This window comes from Bos javanicus, chromosome 23, assembly GCF_032452875.1.
Source record: "Bos javanicus breed banteng chromosome 23, ARS-OSU_banteng_1.0, whole genome shotgun sequence".
NCBI lineage: Eukaryota > Metazoa > Chordata > Mammalia > Artiodactyla > Bovidae > Bos > Bos javanicus.
Window position 1 is genome coordinate 23,991,398 of NC_083890.1, and position 22,343 is coordinate 24,013,740.

General features: G+C 40.9%; 1 protein-coding gene across 4 annotated transcripts in view; it reads right to left on the reverse strand.

Moving 5' to 3' along the window:
• PKHD1 (PKHD1 ciliary IPT domain containing fibrocystin/polyductin) overlaps window positions 1-22,343 on the reverse strand; it is a 443,703-nt gene that overhangs the window by 161,459 nt on the left and 259,901 nt on the right. For all 4 annotated transcript variants that reach the window (XM_061398409.1, XM_061398410.1, XM_061398408.1 and 1 more), the window contains one exon: window positions 1,298-1,435. In XM_061398409.1, coding sequence (XP_061254393.1) covers window positions 1,298-1,435 — 138 coding nt within the window. The remainder of the gene's footprint in view (window positions 1-1,297; window positions 1,436-22,343) is intronic.

Here is a 22,343-nt window from a genome sequence, read left to right on the forward strand (position 1 = left end):
TGCCATACAGCAGTTTCTTTTAGTTATCTATTTTGTATATAGTAAAGTATATATGTCCATCCTTACACGTGAAATCTTGAAAAAAAAAAAAAAGTACAAATGAACTGATTTACAAAACAGGAGTCATGGATATAGAAAATAGACATGGTTACCAAGTGATAAGATGTGGGAATAAATTGGGAGATTGGGACTGATATATACATGCTGCTGCTAAGTCGCTTCAGTCGTGTCCGACTCTGTGCGACCCCATAGTCGGCAGCCCACCAGGCTCCCCCGTCCCTGGGATTCTCCAGGCAAGAACACTGGAGTGGGTTGCCATTTCCTTCTCCAATGCATGAAAGTGAAAACTGAAAGCGAAGTCGCTCAGTCATGTCCGACTCTTCGCAACCCCATGGACTGCAGCCCACCAGGCTCCTCGGTCCATGGGATTTTCCAGGCAAGAGTACTGGTGTGGGGCGCCATTGCCTTCTCCACATTACACTATATATAAAATAGACAACTCACATTTTTAAGTTGGCTACGCACTCCAGTATTCTTGCCTGGAGAATCCATGGGCAGAGGAGCCTGGCAGGCTCCAGTTCATGGGGTCGCAAAGAGTCAGACACGACTGAGTGTCTAACATTTTCACCCCTTCAATGTATCAGACTTAGTTAACTCATCACCCCAGATCCACTTCTCCTGCAACACCCCTCAATTCCCAGGGGGAGGACCCTCATCTCCTAGCCCCACTGCATCTGTGGCCCTTCCATCAGCTTCCTAGGGAGTCATAAAACATAACTAGATGGAAGAGTCAATGGGTTTGTGGGGCAGTGGGAGACAAGTGAGTTGCTTGCCTTCTCCCCAGCTTTCTCTCTTTACTGTCCCAGGCTGAGCACATCAGCTTCGCTCCCAGGTCGGTTCTCTGAAGGATCTGCACTACCACAGCAACTGAAATTCTCTTCTGGGTTGGTTGATCAAGGGCTAACCAACCCATCCTACGAGATCTTCTGGAAGGGTGAGCCACAGGTAAAGTCTCACTCAGAGAACTAAATGGAGAATTGATGTGTGGCCTGGTGGAAGCAAAAAGAGCCCTGCAATGAGCGTGAGGACCCTGGGGTCAGATGACTGCAGATAGTGGTGGACAGGAGTGACCAACAAATGTCACCTCTGTCTGTGTCCAAAGCTGGCTGGGGAGAAATTTTGCTAGTAAACTTCCTCCTTGCCTCAGCCTTCTCCAGATCCCCTTAAGCAACCTGCTAGAGACACTATCCTCTCCCAAAGCCTCTCTCTGCTCCCAGTCCTGCTGCCCTTGACTCACCAACTCTCAGCTCCCCACCAGCAATGAGCATGCAGGCCACGCTTAGAACATTGCTTCTGTCCACAGGGAATTCTAGAGTCCCCATCACGTAGAGGCCTCTGAGGGGCGGAAGATCAGTATCCACAAGGACAGTCCTGTCTGCAGAAGGAAAAGAAATTGCTCAGACATGTAACCAAGACAAGAATTGCCTCCTCTCCTCCAGTGACTTATACTGGGTTCTCCAGGCAGCTCGGGAGCTGCTTGCATTGCAGCTTGGGCCAGGTCAGGGGCAGAAAGTGGAAAAACAAAGTGTTTGCAAAGGCTAGGCTTTCCTGAAGTGGCAGAGGAAAAGAGAAGAATGAATACATTCTTCCCCTGCTTTGCAAACCAAGGGGCATGGCCAAAGGCATTGCTTATGACTCTAACCCTGCCCCAAGCCTGCTTTAAAGCAAGTGTCCAGATAAGCTCCACACCCTTTGTCCCTGCCCCTCCCGAGGCTCTGGTGTTTGAAAGGTAGACAACCACACTTTACGACCTTGACCTCTAAAGTCAGACTATCTGGCTGTGAATAAGCTGCTACTGACTAGCTGCCTGGACCAACTATTTACTCCTCAGTGCCTCCATTTTCTAATCTATAAAATGAGAACGATAATAAAAATATCTCTTCATTCATAGGATGTTTGTTAAGATTAAATGAATCAATAGATATAAAGTGCTGAAGAGGATTAGGAAGACACTCTCAATCCCCCATTCCCACCAAGAAAACCAAGTGCCTGTTACATGCTCAATAAACGCTTAATATATTCATTATTTGTATTGTTTTCAGTAGCTGGATGAACTCACAGAGTTCATGGGGCAACTTGAAACCATTATTATTCATCTCACCTTTCTAAAAGTAGCTTCCATATAACTTCAGGAGAAAAAAAAAACATTGGTTTTTGCTTGAAAGTGACAATAGAATAATACATGAATAAAAATTCTCTTTTAAAACAATAAATGCTTCATGTATGCCAAAGTAGTAAGTGTTACTTTCTGAAGTTCAGTAGTAATTCAGCCCAAATTGAAGATATCGAATAAGCGTTTCTGCTTACATCTTAATACCATAATCACACACGCAAAGATTTTGAAGGGATTTTCTGAAATTTATTTTAATGAGATATAGTTGATTTACAGTCTTGTGTTAGATTCTGGTATACAGCAAAGTAATTCAGTTAGGCATATATATCTGTGACTTTTCATATTCTTTTCCATTATAGGTTATTATAAGATATCGAATATAGTCCCTTGTATTATACAACAGGGGCTTGTTGTTTATCCACTATATATATACAGCAGTTTGCATCTGCCAGTCCCAAACTCCCAATCTTTCCCTCCCCTGCCTCCTCTCTCCCGTGGTAACTACACATCTATTCTCTATGGCTGTGGGTCTATTTCTGTTTCATATTTAAGGAATTTTTAAACATAAGCTCACATCTGATTCCAGAAAACAATGCAACCTGTTGTTCTTAAGGCCCTGCCCCACAAATTGACTTCTCAGGAGTTGTCTTCTCTCGTCCCTGCCTTCTGTCCGAGGGATAAGACCACCACACCTTCCCATGGCAGACACTGCAGGGTTGTAAACCAACCATTTCCCTTTTATTCCTGGGTTCATAGTTAGTCAACTTTTTCCACCCTCCTCTCCAATTAAATGAAGCCATGTGGCTCAGGGTAGCCAATAAAATGTAGGCAGAGTTGAAGTGTGACATCTCTAGACCTGATCCCTAAATTCTCCTAAATACACCTTTTCCCTCCCCTCGTGTCTCAGTTAAATAGCAGAACGCTGGCTCTCAGGATGTAAGGATGATCCAACAGCATCCTCACCACACACTCATCCATCTGAAGCAACAAAGTTTTAGATCTGCTATTAAGTCTCCGCATTGAATCCACCACTCCTCTATGGAAATCTCTTTCTTTTACTCTCTATTGATACCCTGGACCTTCTTATAACACACAGCATTAAAAAATTTTATGATAATTACACACATGATTATTGCTTATAAGGAAGGAGCTGTCACTGGGCTGATCCTCAATGTAATTATGTCTTTCTCTCCCAACTGTTATTCCTTAGGAGAAGACAACACCCCTTTTAAGAAATCCCTAGTGCCTCTTATGACATCAAAGATAAAGCTGTGCCATAAATGTTGCTCAGATATGCTGAGTTCCCTACACACCTTAAATTTCCAAAGTTTATCAGTGACTGATGTAAAATGAATAATCAGACTAAACAGATGAAAAAAGTATGTATTTCAATTTCACGTCTGCTCCTTTTCACACATTCAAACAAAAGAGTGAAATATCTAGAGAATGTTATAGGTTTCACATACATTTTGTAAGTTCATAACTTTATTGTGACTTCAAAAGCAAGACAGAAATTACTTCAAGCAAACACATTTAAATATAAGACTTCGATACAAATACCCTTTGTCTCTTCCAGTCTGTGGCCCATTCTACCAATGTTTGACTATTGAACCTGATTGTACAAAGTAACTTAACTTCTTCAATAAATGTGTTCTCTCATCCACAAAATACTGACAACACACACACACACAAGATGATATTAGGCTTCTTTTGAATATACCTTTCAGTTAAAATGTGACAATTATATGGAATTTAAAATCTTCCCTTTGGTCTTTATCACGTTTCCCCTTAGAAGACATTTTTCCTAATTGTCTTGCCTTCCAAATATACCAATAAATTGCCCACGAAGCACAGTTAGCCTAACTATTATATGCTCTATGACAACACAGACTATACCTGTCATGGTCACACTGAGTTGCTGAGCACATAGAACAATACCCAGACTTTGGTAGGTGCTCAAAAAATAACACCAAAGAGTGCACGCACGCGTGCACACACACACACGCACACACACACGTACATGTAAAATCCAACAGCCATTAGAAGCAAAGAATAAGATGAAGAAGAGTAGAAACACTATTCTTATTTCTTTCAGTGCCAACTGCACTTTGAAATTTCCTGGATCCATCTAGTCACACTTCTTTCTTGCTTCCTTTCCTTCCTCAATATGTGCCACATCTTGCCGGGTGGTGAGAACTCAAAGATGAGTCAGACATGTTTCCCATCATCAGATGAAGACAGATAAATAAACACAAGGCAATATACTTGAAACAACATATTTTTTTATTATATGGAGATTAACCTCATCTTCATTCTCAAAACTTCAAAATGGAAAGTCTATGTGCGTATTACAACAAAATTCTGCAAAGATGAAATAAACCTTTGACTTATAAAGATTTATATCAAGTAATTCTCTTTGCATTACAATAACAGACATGACAGTTGGCATTGAAATTGATGCAGACAAAAAAAAAAATCATCCTAAAGTAGGCTCCAGAGCAGATCAGGTCCAAAATGACTCTCAGCTATAATGACAGCTTCTAGAGGACCTCTCTCTGCTCCAGGTGTAGACAATTAGGATCAATATGCCACATTGTCTAGAAGTACCATGCTTTCCAGGAAATTACTCAAGATGTTTCAGAGAAAACATTCAGAAGCAGTTATGCATACAATGCACTTAGAAACATGAATGATGGATTATCTCTAATGTAACTGTGGCCCAATGCTTTTCACCTTGGCTTGACTTGGCCAGTGCTCCTGCATCCTGCTCTGTCAGTGACCAATCTATCCTACTTAAGAGAATGAGCACTGGCATATGGAGGGAACCATCTGGAATTTCTGTTGCTCGATGGGAGGCTGATGGGGGAACAGATCTGGAAAGAGACTCCAAAAAGAATTAATGAGTACCAGATGTAATTAAAGACTGCTTTGCCCCCAAAGGAGCTCAGGACCAGCCATGGGGTAGTGCCTTTTGGTTCCGAATTACACCCTCTTTCCACTCGTTCATCCATCAAACACTAACCATCCCGCCATCTTTATTCTAGTATTTTTTCCCCAAGCAGTGCTTGGGATTTTTCACCCCTAAAAGCATTGTATTTTGACAACAAGAAGGATAAACCTTTATAAATAATATCTTGAAAATTAGAACTAAGAAAGAATTACCCAACTTTCCCCATATATCAAAGGCAAGGCAACTACAAAAAAAAAAGAAGCATTCATCTTCTGTAAATGCATAGCTACCCTTAAGACCAGAAAGCTTCAGCCAAATCAAAAAGACAGATATCTCTAATGGCAAGTGAAGTCTTCTTTTGTATCAGAAATGACCTGACTACCATAGCATTGCATATAATTTCAACTCTAGATTTAAACTCAATTTTTCCCCCAGCAAAGTCAGAAAATCAAGGTCACTATTGGGTAGCATTTCAAGGGTCTGACATTCATCTAAATCCTGTAGAAAAAGACCAAGGGCAAAGGACACAGATCCTGAGAATAAAACGGGGCACAACTGGGGGCAGGCAGACCCACTGCTTGTGTGGGATTCATTGTATCAGGTCCATAACTTGGGTGGTGAAGACAGTTTCCACTACAAACCTGCTGTTGGCAGGAACATAGCCTACACCAACTTTGGACATGGCTCTGACATCAAGGGGAAAGTCATGGCACACAAGGGCAGAGTAGAACATACAAGGCTATTTGCAGGCTTGCTATTTTCCTGCACCTTCCATAATTAACAAGCTTATTTCTATATTCAGTCTTAGCTCCAATACTTTCTCATAAATATGTGAACCAATGGAAAAATAAGTTTCAATACCATTTCAATCACTATTAAATGACCCAATCTTCCTTTTTGAAAAAGAAAAGAATGTTTCTGTCTCTAAAGTAACTATTTTAGATACTTAGATATACATATGTACACAATGATTGGTGATGTTTTATCTCCTTTATATTTGGTTAGCTTTTGGTGAATCTCACGATTTACCCAAATATCCTCTCACAATTAATGAAAACATCCAAGAAAAGTTTGTTTATGATGGAATGGAAATTGTTACACATAAGTAATTCATAGGAATGAAAGGTTAACATTAATGAAAATTAATGTCAAATAGACTTTATTAACGTCAAATAGAAAATTAATGTCAAATAATTTACAGAGATGCTGATATTTATTTATCAAGAATTCATGCTCTTGTAGAAAAAGCAGAACAAAGAAGTGCTAGAAGATAAGGATGCAGTTTTTCTATAACTATATTCTTTGCAAAGAGCTGCTAACTTTATAGCTTGACTTTTTCTTCAAATCCACACAGGTGGTTTCTTTATTCTACTCTATCATTTTTTTTCAAACTGATCTTAAAAATAGGCAGTTTTCAAAGCACCCCGAGGCACATGATTCAAGACTGAAAGCCAGCTTCCTTACACCTGAAGAAGAGCCATCTGCCTGTCTGGTGTGTGTGTGTGGAATGGGGCGGGGAGCGGGGGCGGTGGGAGGCTGCTCATCTCATTCTCACCTCATGGGAAGAGTCCAATTTCAACTTTGGACAATAAATTCCCATCCCACTCCCTACATACACCATCTCAGTGTCTTTCTCCATCACAGACAGACATGCATAATTCCCACAGTAGAATCAACATTTTAAATTATGATATTTTAATTGATCAATAAAATGTTTAACATACAGTGTTTATCTCTTCCTCTAGTCTATACCATCTGTTCTTCAAAAATAGTTTGAATCTATTTAATAGGAAGGTCTTTAAGTAAAATTACCAACTGTATCAGATCAGTCCTCTAAAGCCTGAATTCTGAAAGGGAAATACCAGAAGGTGCTGCTGTTTTTATAGAAATAGAAAAGAATCTGTGCCTTTTCTCATTCCAGGGTTTCTTTGTTTTGTTTTGTTTTGTTTTAATCTTGAGATGCTGTTATGCCTCCATTCTCTCCATTAGGCTTCAAAGAATTCAGAGCAGCCAACTTGGTATTGCCTTTTTAAAAGACAACTTAATATTTTAAAAAATGGATGTATAATTGACATTCAAAAGCTGTATATATTTCATGTATAAAACTTAGTGAGTTTAGAGATGCACATGTATTCATGTCCCTGGAGAAGGAAATGAAAACCCAATCCAGTATTCTTGCCTGGAGAATCCCATGGATGGAGAAGCCTGGCCCACTACAGTTCATGGAGTCACAAAGAGTTGGACATTAGTCATGCTTAGTCAGCTACTGAGCATGCACTTATGCGTATACCCATGTAACATCACTACAATCTAGGCCATAAACCTATCCATTCTCTCCAAAAGTTTAACTATTTAATTAATTAGGCCTTTTAATTAATTCTTAGTTTGAAATAAGACCACAAGATCTCCTCTCAGCAAATTTTAAGTATAGAACATAGTACTGCTTACTATAGGCATTTTGTCGTACAGCAGTTCTCTAGGATTTATTCATCGTGCATAACTGTACCTTGTACCCTTTGACGAGTATCTCTTCATTTTCCCATCTTTCTTGTCCATCCACCACTAAATTAAAAGATGGGCAAAGGAACTGAGTAGACATTTCACCCAAAGAAAAAAGACAGACAATAGATATATGAAAATACGCAGGGCTTTTCTGGTGGCTCAGTCGTAAAGAATCTGCCTTCTAATGCAAGAGACACGGGTTCTATCCCTGGTCCAGGAAAATCCCACATGACACAAAGCAACCAAGCCCATGCAGCACAGCTACTGAGCCTGTGCTCTAGAGCCCAGGAGCTGCACCTACTGAGCCCAGGCACCACTACTGAAGCCCGCATGCCCTAGAGTCCGTGCTCCACGAGAGAAGCTACCACAATGAGACGCTCGTGCACCACAGCTAGAGAAAAGCCCAGCAACAAAGACCCAGCATAGCCAAAACTAAATAAACTGTTTAAATTATAAATTTACATTATAAATAAAAAGAAAATGTGCTCAACATCACTAATCATTAGGGAAATGTAAATCAGAACTACAAGATACTACCTCACAATGCTTAACATGGCTTTTAACAAGAAAAAAAAAGATAAAAAACTGTTGGTAAGAAATTAGAGAAGGAAATGGCAACCCACTCCAGTATTCTTGCCTGTAGAATCCCACGGACATAGGAGCCTGGCGGGCTATAGTCCATAGGGGTCGCAAGAGTTAGACACAACTTAGCAACTAAATCACCACCACCAAGAAACTGGAGAAGAGGGGACTCTAGTACACAGTCGGTGGGAATGTAAATTCGTATAGCCACTACGGAAAACAGTATGGCGGTTCCTCAAAACTTAAAACTAGACCCACCACAATCCAACAATCTCACTTCTGGGTATTTATCCAAAAAAATGAAAACAGGATCTCAGGGATATCTGCATGCCCATGGTCACTGGTGTTACTATTTGAAACAAGGGGTCAGGGGTTCTGATAGCTCAGAGGACTCAAGACTCAAAAAGACAAGCAAACGAGACAACAACAGCAAAAACCTAGACCTTGCAATCCCCAGAAGACCTAAAAGTGAAGAGTTTTTGATAAATGTGAGGTCAGGTATTAAACTAGAGTTTGGCTTTATACACATAACTCTATTGACCTCAATATATCATTAATGAATCTGTATTAACCTGAAGTTTTGTGATTAAATTCCTCTCCAACTCTTGTAGTGAATGATGCATTCATATGTGAAGAGGCATAAACTTGTAAATCTCAGGTAACTCAATTATTCAGTTTTTATTAATATATGCAGCAGTTAGTGTTAAAGCCAAATGAGGCACCAAATTTATTTTCCTATGTGAGCTTTGGTTTTGATTTGTTTCCCTAAGAAAAATAATGAAACCAACTTATAGTAATTAAATATGTTTTAATAATTTAATCCTGAAGAAAAAAAAATGACAATCTATGAAATAAGTGATTCACTCCTGAATGAGGCTGTTTAGGCATGTGGCAAACATTATATTCAATGAATTTATTTCCCCCATGAGCAAATAAATCCTCTCTTTTCGTCTCTGCTTTACACTAGAAAGAGCAATGCATCCAGAAAACTATGAGATTCTTTATTTTTCTTTAATATTATTGATTATTTTTTCTCAAGCTTTCAATTATTTCTTCTAACTGACAGGGGGAGGGGAACTCTCCAAAACATCACTAAATTCCTTAAAAATAAAATGCTTATACTCTATTTGTTTTTAAAACCATATGTATTAAATACATATGTATTATTTAATAAATACATAACTGATGCTTAAAAGAAAACTTAGAATATAGTACTTGACTAATAAATATTAAGTAAACAATCTCTATTCTACATTTTAATGTGTTGTAACTGGAGGGGCGGTGGTGAGGAAGATACCCCTTGTCCAAGGTAAGGAGCAGCGGCTGCACTTTGCTGGAGCAGCCGTGAAGAGATACCCCATGTCCAAGGTAAGAGAAACCCAAGTAAGATGGTGGGTGTTGCGAGAGGGCATCAGAGGGCAGACACACTGAAACCATAATCACAAAAAAACTAGTCAATCTAATCACACAGACCACAGCCTTGTCTAACTCAATGAAACTAAGCCATGCCATGTGGGGCCACCCAAGATGGGCGGGTCATGGTGGAAAGGTCTGACAGAATGTGGTCCACTGGAGAAGGGAATGGCAAACCACTTCAGTATTCTTGCCTTGAGAACCCCATGAACCAGTCCATTCTAAAGGAGATCAGTCCTGGGTGTTCTTTGGAAGGAATGATGCTAAAGCTGAAACTCCAGTACTTTGGCCACCTCATGCGAAGAGTTGACTCACTGGAAAAGACTCTGATGCTGGGAGGGATTGGGGGCAGGAGGAGAAGGGGACGACAGAGGATGAGATGGCTGGATGGCATCACCGACTCGATGGACGTGAGTTTGAGTGAAGTCTGGGAGTTGGTGATGGACAGGGAGGCCTGGCGTGCTGCGATTCATGGGGTCGCAAAAGTCGGACACGACTGAGCAACTGAACTGAACTGAACCGAATTTATAACTTCTGAGCAAACTAGTCTATATTTTCATTCCTAAATTCAGTGTTTATGTTGTTGTTGTTGTTCAGTTGCTAAGTCATGTCCAACTCTTTGCAACCCTATGCACTGCAGCACATCAGGCTTCCCTGTCCTTCACTATCTCCCAGAGTCTTCTCAAACTCATGTCCACTGAATTGATGATGCCATCCAACCATCTCATCCTCTGTCGCCCCCTTCTCTTCCTGCCCCGAGTCTTTCCCAGGATCAGGGTCTTTTCCAATGAATCAGCTCTTTGCATCAGGTGGCCAAAGTACTGGAGCTTCAGTTTCAGCATCAGTCTTTCCAACAAATATTCAGGGTTGATTTCCTTTAGGATTAACTGGTTTGATCTCTTGCAGTCTAAGGGATTCTCAAAAATCTTCTCCAGCACCACAGTTCAAAAGCATCAGTTCTTCTGCACTCAACCTTCTTCAGAGGTGTTCATTGTTCTCAACATTTCCATATTTTCCATTGTAATGTATTTTAAAAATTCCCAAAGCCTTTAAGAATTTCTTGGTAAATTCCAATAAATTATATCTATTTAATGCTTTGTGCTTCCAAAATAAGTCCCAATAAAGCCTCAATAAAGAACTAATGTAAGACAAGAACACTGTCTAATCCATCTATTACTATTAGTCCAAGAAGCTAACAGGTACAATGTAATGGTCACCTAATTAGAATTCAGAGACCTGAATTTGAATCTCAAATAAGCCATTCCTCAGGAAAATTGCTTAGATTTCGCTGATTTTCTGTTCCCCACATGCAAAATAAGAGAAATAGTACTTCATGGAGGCAACAGTAAGGGTTAGGTGGAATACTATCGAATTAGGTGGAATACCGTAAGAGTATTACTGTGCCTACACTTACCAGGCATGAAAGGTTTAGCTATCATTCGTTTTTTTACACCTGATATATATTTTTGAGTGCTCTATGCCTGTCACTTCATTATTTGGTGAGCCAAAGAGACAAAGGCCTTGATCTCATGCAACTTAAGTTTTTGTGGAGGAAATGGACATCTAAACAAAATCACACAAAGAACTACATAGGCACAAAATAGTGCTAAGTGCTAACAAAGAAAATTGCAAAATATCATGGGGATAGAGTGCTCTAGACAGAGAAAGTAATACCTATGAAAAGTATGAAGTGAGGGAAAGCTCCATACATTCAAAAGACTGAAAATCAGTGAGTGTGCCCGAGTGATTTCAAGGGTAGGTGGGCTATGGACTCCACTTTGGAAATCAACTAGCCCAGAGAAATTTGCCTATTCGTAAAATAAGGTATGAATAATTTTTATATAATATTGCTTGTAAAAATTGGTGGGAAAAACTTGAGTTCATCAGTAACACAGTAGTTCAATAAATCATGTTACATTTCTTCTCTGGAATAGTATGTAGTCATTTAAAAGGATGAAGTAGATTTTTTTTTACAGACATGTTATCTCCAAGGTATTATTAATTTTTTAAAGTCCATATGAATACTTAAGACATGTTTTCATGCTAATTGGCTCAAAATGGCAATCATTAGTATTTTATAACCATCTCAGTTGATCTCATGCATGCTAAAGGTTAAGAACCTCTGTCTCAATCTTGGTTTCCTTGTGCATAGAATGTGAAGTTCCAGTGAGATAAAATAATATTAACACAATAACTGGCTAACTGGCACATAAAAATACTGAACTCATTTTATTATCTTGTTATACAAATGAGGCTATTTTTACCAGTAGCACTACTATTAACACAATATTGTAATTACTGTTACTATTACCAAATGAAGGATCTAAATATCTTTGATGTGTTACGTGTTTCTATCCCCATATATTTACATAATGTATTCCTTTAGGGGCTCAAAAAATTAAATTTGAATATCTCTCCTATTTCCTGCATTATTTTTGCTGATGATATTTTATGACCTTCTGGTTTTAACCCAGCATCTCTGATTACTATTATTCAAGTAATCTGGGACCTAGTAAAGGTAGGGCCAGCACTTGGCACTGAGGTGCTGAGATGGTTCTTACTATGTCGTGTGATTTGGGTTTGCCTGTGATGGGCTATGGTGGAATTAGGATGGGAAAAGAAGAGAAAGTGAAATAGGAGAATTTCTAAAACCTGGCACTAAAGTTGTCCTCTCTGAATGTGGCTAATTCTCCAGGACAAAATACTGGGGTGGGTAGCCTTTCCCTTCTCCAGGGGATCTTCCCAACCCAGGGATCAAACCCAGGTCTTCCACATTGCAGGCAGATTCTTTACCAGTTGAACCACCAGGGAAGCCCAGGAATGCTGGAATGGGTAGCCCATCCCTTCCCCAGCAGCTCTTCCTAACTCAGGAATTGAACTGGGGTCCCCTGCATTGGGATTCTTTACCAACTGAGTTATCAGGGAAGCCCTGAGGTAAGCATGGTATGGCAAAACTCTATCAATAAAATCCTCTCTTTTCCGAGTACCGACCAGTCTGTCTCTCTTCTTTGTTACCTGGAAAACCTTGGCATGAAACTACATGCCTCTTTGGTCCTAGTTCTCCTTTGGTCCCTCGTTCCCTTGGGGAAAAAAGTCCACATTTCTCACACAGCTTTAGAGAAGAGACTCATAACCATACTTAATGTATAAAAGCTGTGATTTCCATGCAAACTGCTGCTTTCCCAGAAAAATGGAAAAGCCCTCGTTAACAGTTTAAAACCCTTTAACTGTTTCCTTCCCTTTCTACTTGAACTGCAGGGCCAGCTTGCTCTGCCGAAAGCCTCCTCTGAAGTGGCACTTCCGGATGAATGAGATAATTTAAGATGTGTGGGAAGCCTTTTTAATTCATTCAGACTCGTAAGATATCATTAAATACACACCAAGTATTACTACATACACCAGGATACAGAAAGACACTGGCTCTACTCCTACTCCTCTTTCCCCAGTTACAATGATTTCCTCACCAGCGTTATGATAAAGGCCTACACTAACTGCCAAATGGCAAAACTTGGGCCCCTTTGCTGTAGCCAATGTCACAGCTATAAGCAAGTGTTGACATTTTCTTATATACCCTCTCCCTTTTATAGTTTCACCAAAAAAAGAAAGGAAACAAAACCAGGTGCATTCACACTATGCAAACGAGAAAAGGTAACCTCTGAAATGATTTCCCAGCAAACAGAAGATGCTCAAGCTGCTCCCTAGCTGACACCACAGGAGGTGTGTCAACCGCCTAGATACTAAGCCACGGGAGGCCTGTGGGCTGGGGAGACAGTAAACCCCCAGAGAGCTCTGAGCTCCAGCTCGGCAAGCCACACCGGGCCCAGCAGGTCCTCAGGTGCTGATCCACGGGAGGCCCATCAGCAGCTCAGGTGGAAGGTGCGGGGAGGAGGCAAGCTGTGCAGAGGAGGAGCTTGAATGAAGGCCACCGGCTCCCCAGGGGAGAAGAGAAATGAGAGCACCCACTGGGAACACAAGAGTTCAGAGAACTCCATTAGCACAAGGAATGAGCCCGTGCTCTCCTGCACAGAGAATCTTCTTAGCTGTGGGAAGCAGGACTCACAGAGAGTAAGCTTCCAGCCCAAGGAACCTGAATAAATCCTGGCGCTGAAAGAGTCCCAGGCTGGGTACGGCGGCAGACCACCAGGGCTCCCAGACAAGGTCCACACCGTCCAGTCAGTTGCTAAAGTTCTTGGCACCACCCTCCATTCCCCGTCATGTGCCCAGATTCTCAGACTGACATGACAGCTCTCCCTTCAGCTTCAAACCCCCTAGAAACTTCAGCAGAAACCGACTAGGCAGTACCTGCATCTCACTTCCTGTCATTCACTCTAGCGTTTTGGGAGCATCAGCTCCACGCCATATCACGTGCTTCTCATCAGTACAAGTTGAATAAGATATGGCCTCTGTCATCAAGGGAACATAAACATAAATAGTAAATCACCAAAGAAGGGTATATGATGAAAATAGGCCCAAGGTGTTGCAGGAGCACAGACGAAAGAGAATTACATCAAATGGGATTCAGGGACACTTTCTGGACATGGTAACACTCCTTGGAGTGTTCAAAGACAGAAAGGAACAATCGGTAGAGTCTTAGGGTGGGAAAGAGGGTGAGGAGGAGAAGTGGGATGGAGAGGTGGGGAAGTTCCAGGCAGCGAGAACAGGAAGTATAAATGAGCTAAGGGGAGAAAGAGCTGACTTCATCCAAGAACAGGAAGTAGATGGGTATGATTTCATCCAAGAACAAGAAGTAGATGCATATGATTGGGTGGCAGGACACACTGGGAGCAAGCAGGCAAGGAGGCCAAATCATAAAGGACCCTGTGATCCAAACTAACGACATGGAGATTTAATGTGAAGGCTTTGGGGAGCCCCTGGAATAATCTATACCTATGGCCAGGCCTTCAGAAAACTGAAAACTGTTGCTTTCGACGACTCGGTTTTTCAATTTTTCATAAAGGCTAACCTACTTTCAAAATCAAATGGGTTCTGAAGTCAAAATTCTAATTTTATGTTTTGTCACTTAATTTCTAAAACATATAAAACAATATACTTACAGAGGGACAGTGACGTGTTCCATACACAGCACGGTACAAATAATGAGGACTCTTAGTATAGTCAGTAAACAATATGGTAAAATTCAAATAAATGCCAAGTAGTCCTTCTTTATATGAGCAAATTTTTAATTATGTATTCTCAATAATATTTATTTACTTATCAATTTATTGATTAATTATGTACATGTAAAACTAATGTTTCCTATGCTTTTGCCTTTTCATGGGGTTCTCAAGGCAAGAATACTGAAGTGGTTTGCCATTCCCTTCTCCAGTGGACCACGTTTTGTCAGAACTCTCCACTGTGACCCGTCTGTCTTGGGTGGCTCTACACAGCATGGCTCATAGTTTCATTGAGTTAGACAAGGCTGTGGTCCATGTGATCAGTTTGGTTAGTTTTCTGTGCGTGTAATTTTCATTCTGTCTGCCCTCTGATGGAGAAGGATAAGAGGCTTATGGAAGCTTCCCGATGGGAGAGACTGACTGAGGGGGAAACTGAAACCCAGTTCTGATTGGCGGGGCCATGCTCTGTAAATCTTTAACCCAATTTTCTGTTGATGGGCTGGGCTGTGTTCCCTCCCTGTTGTTTGACCTGAGGCCAAACTGTGGTGGAGGTAATGAAGATAATGGCGACCTCCTTCAAAAGGTTCCTTGCACACACTGCCACACTCAGTGCCCCCTGACTCTGGTGCAAGCCACTGCCGACCCACACCTCTGCCAGATTTTGTATGTTAGTATTTTTTCCCACAGGAAACTGCTTTTCACATGGGCTTCCATCTTGAAAGGGGTGAGGAATTGTGGATGAAACATGCTTGAAAAGGACAAGGCTGGCATTGGTCATCTCCAGATTCTTGGCAGCCACGCATAAGTGAAGAGGAACTAAAGAGCCTCTTGATGAAAGTGAAAGAGGAGAGTGAAAAAGTTGACTTTAGAACTCAACATTCAGAAAACTAAGATCACGGCATCCGGTCCCATCACTTCACGGCAAATAGATGGGGAAACAATGAAAACAGTGAAAGACTTTATTTTGGGGAGCTCCAAAATCACTGCAGATGGTGACTGCAGCCATGAAATTAAGACACTTGTTCCTTGGAAGAAAAGCTATGACTAACCTAGACAGCATATTAAAAAGTGCAAACATTACTTGGCCAACAAAGGTCCATCTAGTCAATGCTATGGTTTTTTCAGTAGTCATGTATAGATGTGAGAATTGGACTGTAAAGAAAGCTGAGCACCAAAGAATTGATGCTTTTGAACTGTGGTGTTGGAGAAGACTCTTGAGAGTCCCTTGGACTGCAAGGAGATCCAACCAGTCCATCCTAAAGGAAATCAGTCCTGAATATGCTGAATATGCTGAAGCTGAAACTCCAATACTTTGTCCACCTGATGCAAAGAACTGACTCTTTGGAAAAGACCCTGATGCTGGGAAAGATTGAAGGCAGGAGGAGAAGGGGATGACAGAGGATGAGATGGTTGGATGGTATCACCGACTCAGTGGGCATGAGTTTGAGCAAGCACTGGGATTGGTGATGGACAGGGAAACCTGGCATGCTGCAGCCCATGGGGTCGCAAAGAGTCGGACATGACTGAGCGACTGAACTGAACTGAATACTAGTAATAAATATTATCTACATAATAACACATACACACAAAAAACTTTCAAAGGATAGGATAAAAAATAGAATAAATGTTCTCATATGTTCTATGTGCTCTTTGATGGATTATCTTTCATATCCCATTCAGAAGCCACGGCATCAGGCAGCTAACAAATACCTAGACTGACCTCCTGTATACCCTTATGTGCATGCATGTAGATACATGTCAGTGCTATTCATTAAAGCAAACCAACTAAATGAAGGAAAAGACAAGAAGAAAATCAAGGATGGTGATTTATAGCACAATCAAGCCTAAGTAATTTCTGTGTAGCTGATAAAAGATTAAGGCAACAGATCATGACTTAATGATAGCAACTGACACCCTTCCCTCTGCAACTCGTGGTCATTATGAGCATTAAGGATAACACAAATGATGAAGCCAGTGCTTGGTCCCCCTCATTGTGCAATGAAAGCAACCTGGGCAATGTCAGAGGGCTACAGGCAGGATATTTCACCTAAGGAGTGAGAGGGGTCCTGAGGCTACCAGAGAAGCCTGTACTCTCATATCCCCACAACACTGGGTTCTCAAAGACACGTCTGTACCTCTAGGAGCTAATTTTCTGGTTGTCCCCCAAAAAGATGTAAGAGTCAGCAATCTGAGAACCACTCTACATGCATGTGTGTATTTCCTTGCCAGAGGTAGCATTGCTAAGCGTAAATCCTATTTATAAGATGTGGAAGCAGCCTAAATGTCTATCAGCAGATGAATGGATAAAAAAATATGGTACATGTTTAAGCCATAAAAAAGAATGAAATAATGCCATTTGCAGCTACATGGATAGACCTATAGATTGTCATACTAAGTGAAGTAAGTCAGACAAAGACAAATACCATATGATATCACTTGTATGTGGGATCTAAAATGATACAAATGAACTTACTTTCAAGCCAGAAATAGACTCACAGACATAGAATGCAAGCTTATGGTTACCAAAGGGAAAGAGGGAGGGAGTAATAGGTACACACCACTACATATAAAATAGATGGACAACAAATATCTACTTATAGCACTGGGAACTATATTCAATAACCTGTAATAATGTCTAATGGAAAAGAACCTGAAAAAGAATACATATATATGGGTTTCCCAGGTAGCTCAGTGGTAAAAGAATCCGCCTGCCAATGCAGGACACAGGTTCAATCTCTGGGTCGGGAAGATCCCCTGAGTAGAAAATGGCAGCCCACTCCAATATTCTTACCTAGAAAATTCCATGGACAGAGGAGCTATAGTTCATGGAGTTGCAAAGATTCAGACAGGACAGAGCACCCATGCTGTATACCGGAGATATATATATATATATAGAGAGAGAGAGAGAGAGAGAGAGAGAGAGAGAACTGAATCATTGCTGTATACCTGAAACATTGTAAAGCAACTATACAATAATAGGAAAAAAGAGTGGGGTGGGGGAGATTTGTGCCTTCATAACATCCTGCTCACTTCCATTTTTCAGAGGGTTTTAGTTAGAAAAACTCCCACAGTGCAGAGGGTTGGAATCCTAAATGCCAGAACATATGGGAGGAAACCCTACTCTAGACACATTCCCCTAGAGATCTCTCAAAAGCAAAGTATGTCCACACACCACCTCCCATCTTATGATGGGCAAAGAGGAGAGAAAGGGACCTGGCTTCAATGTCAAGGCTCCGATTCAGAGTTAGAGCCATGTCCACCGAGCAACCATCTCAAGGCATCTGTCTCACTTTGCCAACAAAAATCATTCCTACAAGTCTAGCAAGGATGCCATCATATGAATGGAAGAGAAAGTCTGGGATTCATCAGCATTCCATCCAGTTCACTGTTCATTCATTAACACATACGCAGACAACATCTCCTCTGTTCCAGAGCTATCATGGACCCAGGAACACAAAGATGAGAGGTTCCTGTTGGTACTCATCATGTGCTGGAAGACAACAGAGCCTCACCTGCCATCTGCCTGTGCACACAGCCCAGCCAGGCCTGGCACAGTGCAGCAGGCTTGTCACCTCTGTGCAAACATTATTGCTGCCCGAGAAATGCAGGCAGGGGGTTAGCCCACTGTCCTTAAAGACAAAAACCCAGCTCAATCCAGGTAAGACCAGTGTTGTTTTATCCAAACACTAACTTGCCATCAGGTGATGTTATCATGTAAATAAAGAGAAGCAAACAGATGGCTTCAGATGGGATCCAGGGCTTACAGAGCATCACTGATGTGACAAACGCAGGAAAGAGAGGACAAGCCATTAGACACAGTGCAGGTCCTGCAGCTCATGGCAGCCTGACAAACAGAATAATAATCTTAAAACATTACTGACTGGAGACATATTAATGATCTTTTGTTACCGGAATTTCACTGACCAGAGACATATCAATATGTTTTTAGAAACTGATACAGTTAGCATCACCCTGAAAAGTTGTTAGGGCTTAAAATTGATCAAGAGTTCATTCTACACCTTATGATTGTCTTTATCATTCATATTTTGCTCTGTTAGGATTTTGTTCCAACCTTGTGTATATTAAAAATGTAAAATTTTCAAAAATGACACATTGCAAAATTTTTAGGAAACAAGAATTTTTTGATGTATTTTATGTAGATAAAAGTCTCTGATTGTCCAAGCGATACATATTAGTGTCTCTGAAGATGATAGTTCTTCAGAATATAGTTCTGATTCAGACTATGTGAATATCAGACCAACAAAAAGACAAAAAAACCTTAATGATTGATTCTGATTCAGAAAGTGAAAATTCACATGGTGCTAGAGAATGCTTTGCCTCCTCAAAAGAGTGAAGTGAAGACAATATTTTATGAAAATTAGAAGACTTTACAGGTGTGTCCAGTGTAACTATTGAATGCAATAACCCTCAGAGTGTTAGTGAAATAACAGAATTAATTTTTGGTCAGCCAAAATAAAAATTGCCAGCCACAGGCATTAGTTTTCCCCAAAACCCCCTGGTCAATAATGCATTAATAACACACCCACAGCAAAGGACAGTCATATCCCACTTACGGGTTTTTGTTTATCTAGTGTTATTAATTTCCAAATATGAGGATATACCTCTAAGAAACAGATAGCCCTTCCTTTCTTTTATGGTGGTGAATCTGTTTATATCACCATGACCCTTTAGATCACAGCCTTTGAAAGGCTCTATTTGGATCCCTTCTACATGTTTGTTTAAGTAGGGATTTTTGTAATGAACTAGAGAGACTCAAGGAGTCTGGAGGCCTATATTTGAATCTGTGCTCTTGCCATGGTCTCTGAACTCTTACTCGGGCATCCCTGTTGGAGTCCATTTTCCTCAGTTATAAAGTGAGAGATAATTGTGGCAGAGACCACCAGTTGTCTCCCAGTATCTCTTTTCTTTTCCATTAGTCATAAGAACTCCAGTTTTTAGCTGAATACATTGTCACTTAGCCAAAAAAACTACATTTTGCAGTGTCCTTTTCAGTTAGTTATGACTATTCAGCCATGTGACTTAGAGGTGGAATCCTTCATACTGCCTGCTGCCTAGAATGTGGGTGCAATGGCTGGAGCTCCAGCTAACATCTTGGACCACAGAGTAACTTTGGGAATGGAAAAACAGCACATATTGGAGCAAAAAAATAAATGAAGTCCAAGTCCTTGATGCCACAGAATAGACAAAAGAGACATAAGAGAGAGAGAAACTCCTACTTTCGGGTCTTTGTTAACAGAAGACCTAGCTTTATCTAATACAACTGATGCCTAACCTCATAGGGTTGTTGGAAATGGCATGTTAAGTGTGAGAATACTTTGTACTCAGAGGGTTTCCCTAAACTCCTGGCATCGTGAGCTGTTCTGTGAATAAAAGAGTTACAGGGTTAAATATCTTTCAGAAACAGTACATGCTATATCCCCCCTTGAAATTACACAATCTATATTATCATATAAAGGGCTCTGAAAAAATCAGATGCAAGAAATAATTTTTCTGTGTTTAGTTCCAAATTTCCCCAAGTCATTTGATGTTGGTATCCTTCTTATGGGCTTCACTGGTGGCTCAGACAGTAAAGAATCTGCCTGTAACGTGGAAGACTTGGGTTTGATCCCTGGGTTGGGAAGATTCCCTGGAGTAGGAAATGGCAACCCACTCCAGTATTCTTGCCTGGAGAATTCCTTGGACATTATGTGTGATGCTTATAAACTAATTTCATAGGAAACAATTTGAGAAATTCTGGGTAAACTTACCACTGCTACTGCTAAGTCACTTCAGTAGTGTCCGACTCTGTGCGACCCCATAGACGGCAGCCCACCAGGCTCCCCCGTCCCTGGGATTCTCCAGGCAAGAACACTGGAGTGGGTTGCCATTTCCTTCTCCAATGCAGGAAAGTGAAAAGTGAAAGTGAAGTCGCTCAGTCGTGTCCGACCCTCAGCGACCCCATGGACTGCAGCCTTCCAGGCTCCTCCATCCATGGGATTTTCCAAGCAAGAGTACTGGAGTGGGGTGCCATTAAAAGGTAATATCTAATGATAGTATTAGCCTTACAATATGGTTAACCTAGGTAGAATCACATCATTCTGGTCCTAGTCTTGATGGTATATGCTTTCATAACTTTCTGCATGTTTTCTATAGCAGTTGTTAATATTATTAGTTTATAATGGTCACTTTGAGGAGGAGTTTTAATCACTCTCACTCTCTTTGACAGCCTGAAGGCAGTGAACTCCTCAGGGCCTATGTGGACTCTTAATAAGTCAAACAGAGGAATCTCCCTTCTAAGGGAACATTCCGGAATACAAAAAAATAAATTCTGAGAAATATTCACATAAGTGTAAAATAAGAGATTTTTTAACGTGTTTTCAAATAAAGTTTTTAAAAAACCTCAGAGTTACCAGTAAGACCTTATTACTGGGCTCCAAGGAAGCCCTGGACATCCAAGAGAGATCACTTACATGGCTGGAAATCGATGCCAGCTACTAACAGAGCTCGTCCAAGCCTGCCAACCAGTGTTAAAAACCTGGCCTTCCCACAGGGTTCAAGTCCCATGGCCTGAGGACTCTGCCACAAAAGGGAGCATCTTGATAGCAAGACAGCCATCCAGGCAAAATGGTCTTCTCATGCAAAGGTTCTTGTGACCTGGGCCCTACTTCTCCCAGTGAGGAACAGAATACGTTTACAAGGAGAGAAGGAATCTATGGCAGCCCTTTTTGAAGGATATCTACAATGGCAACATCGACATTATGGTAGTAATTAGCACAGAACTAGATAGCGTTATTTAATGTTCTAGTAAAGAAGCATATATATTATCACATCACAAATTCAATTTTTAGTATTTTGATAGCTGGATCGACATAACTGCTTTCTTTTATAAGCCTATTCTTTTTTATGTATTAAAAATATTATTTTGAGATTGGATCCAGGCTTCACGAGACTGATAAAGGAACCAAGGGCACACGAGTAGTTCAGAAACCCTGGGTTGCGTAAAAGCGTGGTGACCCCCAAGGGTCAACAGAGAACTGCTGCGCTAGTCCACCCCTTCTGGCTGGGCTGTACCTCTAATGGGCAAACTTCTTATCTTTAAAGCTCTGCATGTGAAGACACTCCGAAAGCTCCCTCCAGAAAGTATAATCAATTCAAGAAATGGCAACTATACCTAAACCAATAATTGGGAAATCATGAATTATTTAATTCGACATTCCAAGAATATCTGCATGGAAAACAGACCATAAAGTAAAGAGAAAAAGAAGTAATTCGATTAGAGCAAGTGAAAAAAGCCCTGCTCTAGATTAAGGGCCCCGTAGGCAGCTGTTCCTTCCTCGGCTCAACTTCCCTGGCCCCAACCAGGAGGTAAAATACATATGCAAGCACTCAGGTCCCCTTCTCTTGTAAGAAATGCCTGTGTCTCCTCAAAGAATATTAATTCCACGAGGCAAATTTCTTAGGGGAATAAAGCAAGGTAAAAATATAGGTTTCTGCATTGAAGTCAAGGAAAAATTTCATTAATTCTCAGCAAATTTGTGGCAATGCAGATAACAGACTACGGGGTCGTTAAGAACTTGAAAGCTGATTTCTTAGTAAGGCGACCAGCTTG